At 45.2% G+C, this 2,500-nt stretch overlaps 1 protein-coding gene across 1 annotated transcript in view; it reads right to left on the bottom strand.

The window, feature by feature from the left end:
• The window catches only part of LOC138859623 (adhesive plaque matrix protein-like), a 23,328-nt gene that overhangs the window by 151 nt on the left and 20,677 nt on the right, over window positions 1-2,500 (bottom strand). The window contains exon 14 of the mRNA XM_070115413.1: window positions 117-229. Coding sequence (XP_069971514.1) covers window positions 117-229 — 113 coding nt within the window. The remainder of the gene's footprint in view (window positions 1-116; window positions 230-2,500) is intronic.

Here is a 2,500-nt window from a genome sequence, read left to right as displayed (position 1 = left end):
CGCCCTGGTTTAGGGATGGGAATGACGGTTGCTCGTTTCCAAGCAGTAGGCAAGATGCCTGCTGTGTTGGTCAAGTTGAAGAGATCAATAAGAGGATTTCTTCCCCTTACCTATACCTTTGCCAGGAGTCGGGTGATGATAAAGTGAGTCCATCATCCCCAGGTGCAGTAGATTTGCTAGGCTTAATGGCTGCAAAGAGTGGTGCATCGGCCTCTTCTAAAAGTTGGACCTGATAGTTAATTTCGCTTTTCTAATTTGATTTAAGAGAGCACCTGCGCATGAATAATGGAAGATGATCAAGAGAAGTCCTCACACCATCTCTTGAGGAGAGATGAGGCTACCCTTTTTAGATGTCGGCGGGTGTTATACTGTATGTATTGCCTTTAATCCTTTCCTACATTATCCACGGAGTCAATTGCTTCTGCCCAGACATAAAATCTTTCCTCCCGTTTTGGAGTTAGTATCTCATTGATATTTTTACTAAAACACGAGATCCCAACAAAGTCCGTTTTTTCCCCAAGTTGTTGTAGCTGACTTACTGTAGATCGCATGAACCTTCTAAGAAGTTTCATGTAAGAAAATTCCCCTCTGGCTTTTAGGTTGTAGCAGATTAATGATATTGCCAATTTGTCGACAGAGTTTTATTAAAATGATCAGGGTTAGTAGGTGTAAAGTCTTCATACCATCAGGCAGTCTTTTTAATGAATTCATCATGATATTTAGTGGCAAGATAGTATCGAAGGCGTGGCTGGGGTGAGAGAGAGAGAGAGAGAGAGAGAGAGAGAGAGAGAGAGAGAGAGAGACAGACAGACAGACAGACAGACAGACAGACAGACAGACAGACAGACAGACAGACAGACAGACAGACAGACAGACAGACAGACAGACAGACAGACTGACAGACAGACATACAGATAGACAGTCAGCCAGCCAGCCAGCCAGCCAGCCAGCCAGTCAGTCAGTCAGTCAGTCAGTCAGTCAGTCAGTCAGTCAGTCAGTCCGAGGCAGGCAAAAAGCGAGACCGAGAGAGAGAGAGCGGGAACACCAGCGACACAGAGAGAGTTCCGAGACACACACACAACAGGAAAACCCAAGAGTCGCGCAATAGAAATAAGACACAAACAAGAAGCAGCCACAAAGAGGAGGGCAGGGAGGGGGGGGGCTAGAAGGGCACGGGAAGGGGGGGAAGGGGGGAGGGGGAGGCCGTGAGACCTCGACTCCAGTTAGTGGAATACGAGAAGGGAAGGGGGAGGGGGTTCGGAGGGTGGGTTAGGGAGAGAAGGAAATGGGAAGATGGGGTGGAAGTATTGGGGTAAAAAGGAGACTGAAATGGGCAAGAGGGAGAGGCGAGGTTGGGGGGATTGAGGGTTGGGGAGGGGGGGGGGGGATAAAGATAGGAGGTCGATAGAAAGATATTTAAAGATAGAGAGAGAGAGAGAGAGAGAGGCAGAGATAGATAGATAGATGAAAAGATAGGTAGACAGATAGATGAAAAGATAGATAGATAGAGATAGAGAAGGGGGGCTGAGGAGGGAAGAGATTGGGTTGGAGATAGATATAGGGAGATATAATGATAGAGAGAGAGAAAGAGATAGATAGATGAATAGAGAGATAGATGAAAAGACATATATATATATATATATATATATATATATATATATATATATATATATTTATTTATTTAGAGAGAGAGAGAGAGAGAGAGAGAGAGAGAGAGAGAGAGAGAGAGAGAGAGAGAGAGAGAGAGAGAGAGAGAGAGAGAGAGAGAGAGAGAGAGAGAGAAGGGAAGGGGGGGAGCTAAGAGGGAGTGTGGTCAAGTTGAGAAAGGGTAGTGGGGGGGGGGTAGGTTTTCCATGGAAGAAACGTCCGGAGGTTTCAACAAGACGTGGGAAGTGGGTTTTCAATAGGCCTAAAGAAAAAAGGGAGAGAGGAGGAGAGGAAGAAAGATAGGGAGAACAAGAACGAGAGAAAAGGGGAAGTGTGTATAGAAAGAAATATGTAAAGGGAACCAGCTGGATAGATGGATAAGTAAATAGAAAGACGGATAGATGCAGACAGACAGATAGACAGAAAGAATAACGATGGAGCTGGAGATAGAGATAGATAGATAGATAAATAGATAAATAGGTAAAGAGGAAGAGAGAGAAATAAAAGAAAGAAAGAGAAACCGAGAGACTGAGACACAGGGACAAAGAGAGGGACGGGAAGAAAGAAGGAAAGAAAGAAAGAAAAAAACACATTTAAAAGCAAACCGGAAGACAAGAAGAAATAAAGAAAACGAACAGACAGTCGGGTTGACAGACAGGTTGTCAAGCGGCAAAACTGACTGACTGACTGAAAGCGAAAAAGCGTTTGCAGTTAGTATTAATTGACATTAAACAGTGCAGCAGAAGTTCAAAGCAGAAATTTCCATTCTCCCTCCCTCCCCCTCCCCCTTTCTCCTCTCCTCTCCCTCCACCATTTCCTCGCCCCTCCCCCTTTCTCCTCTCCTCTCCCTCCA

The sequence above is a fragment of the Penaeus vannamei genome, chromosome 37 (assembly GCF_042767895.1).
Source record: "Penaeus vannamei isolate JL-2024 chromosome 37, ASM4276789v1, whole genome shotgun sequence".
NCBI lineage: Eukaryota > Metazoa > Arthropoda > Malacostraca > Decapoda > Penaeidae > Penaeus > Penaeus vannamei.
This window is presented reverse-complemented; position numbering and strand designations above follow the sequence as displayed.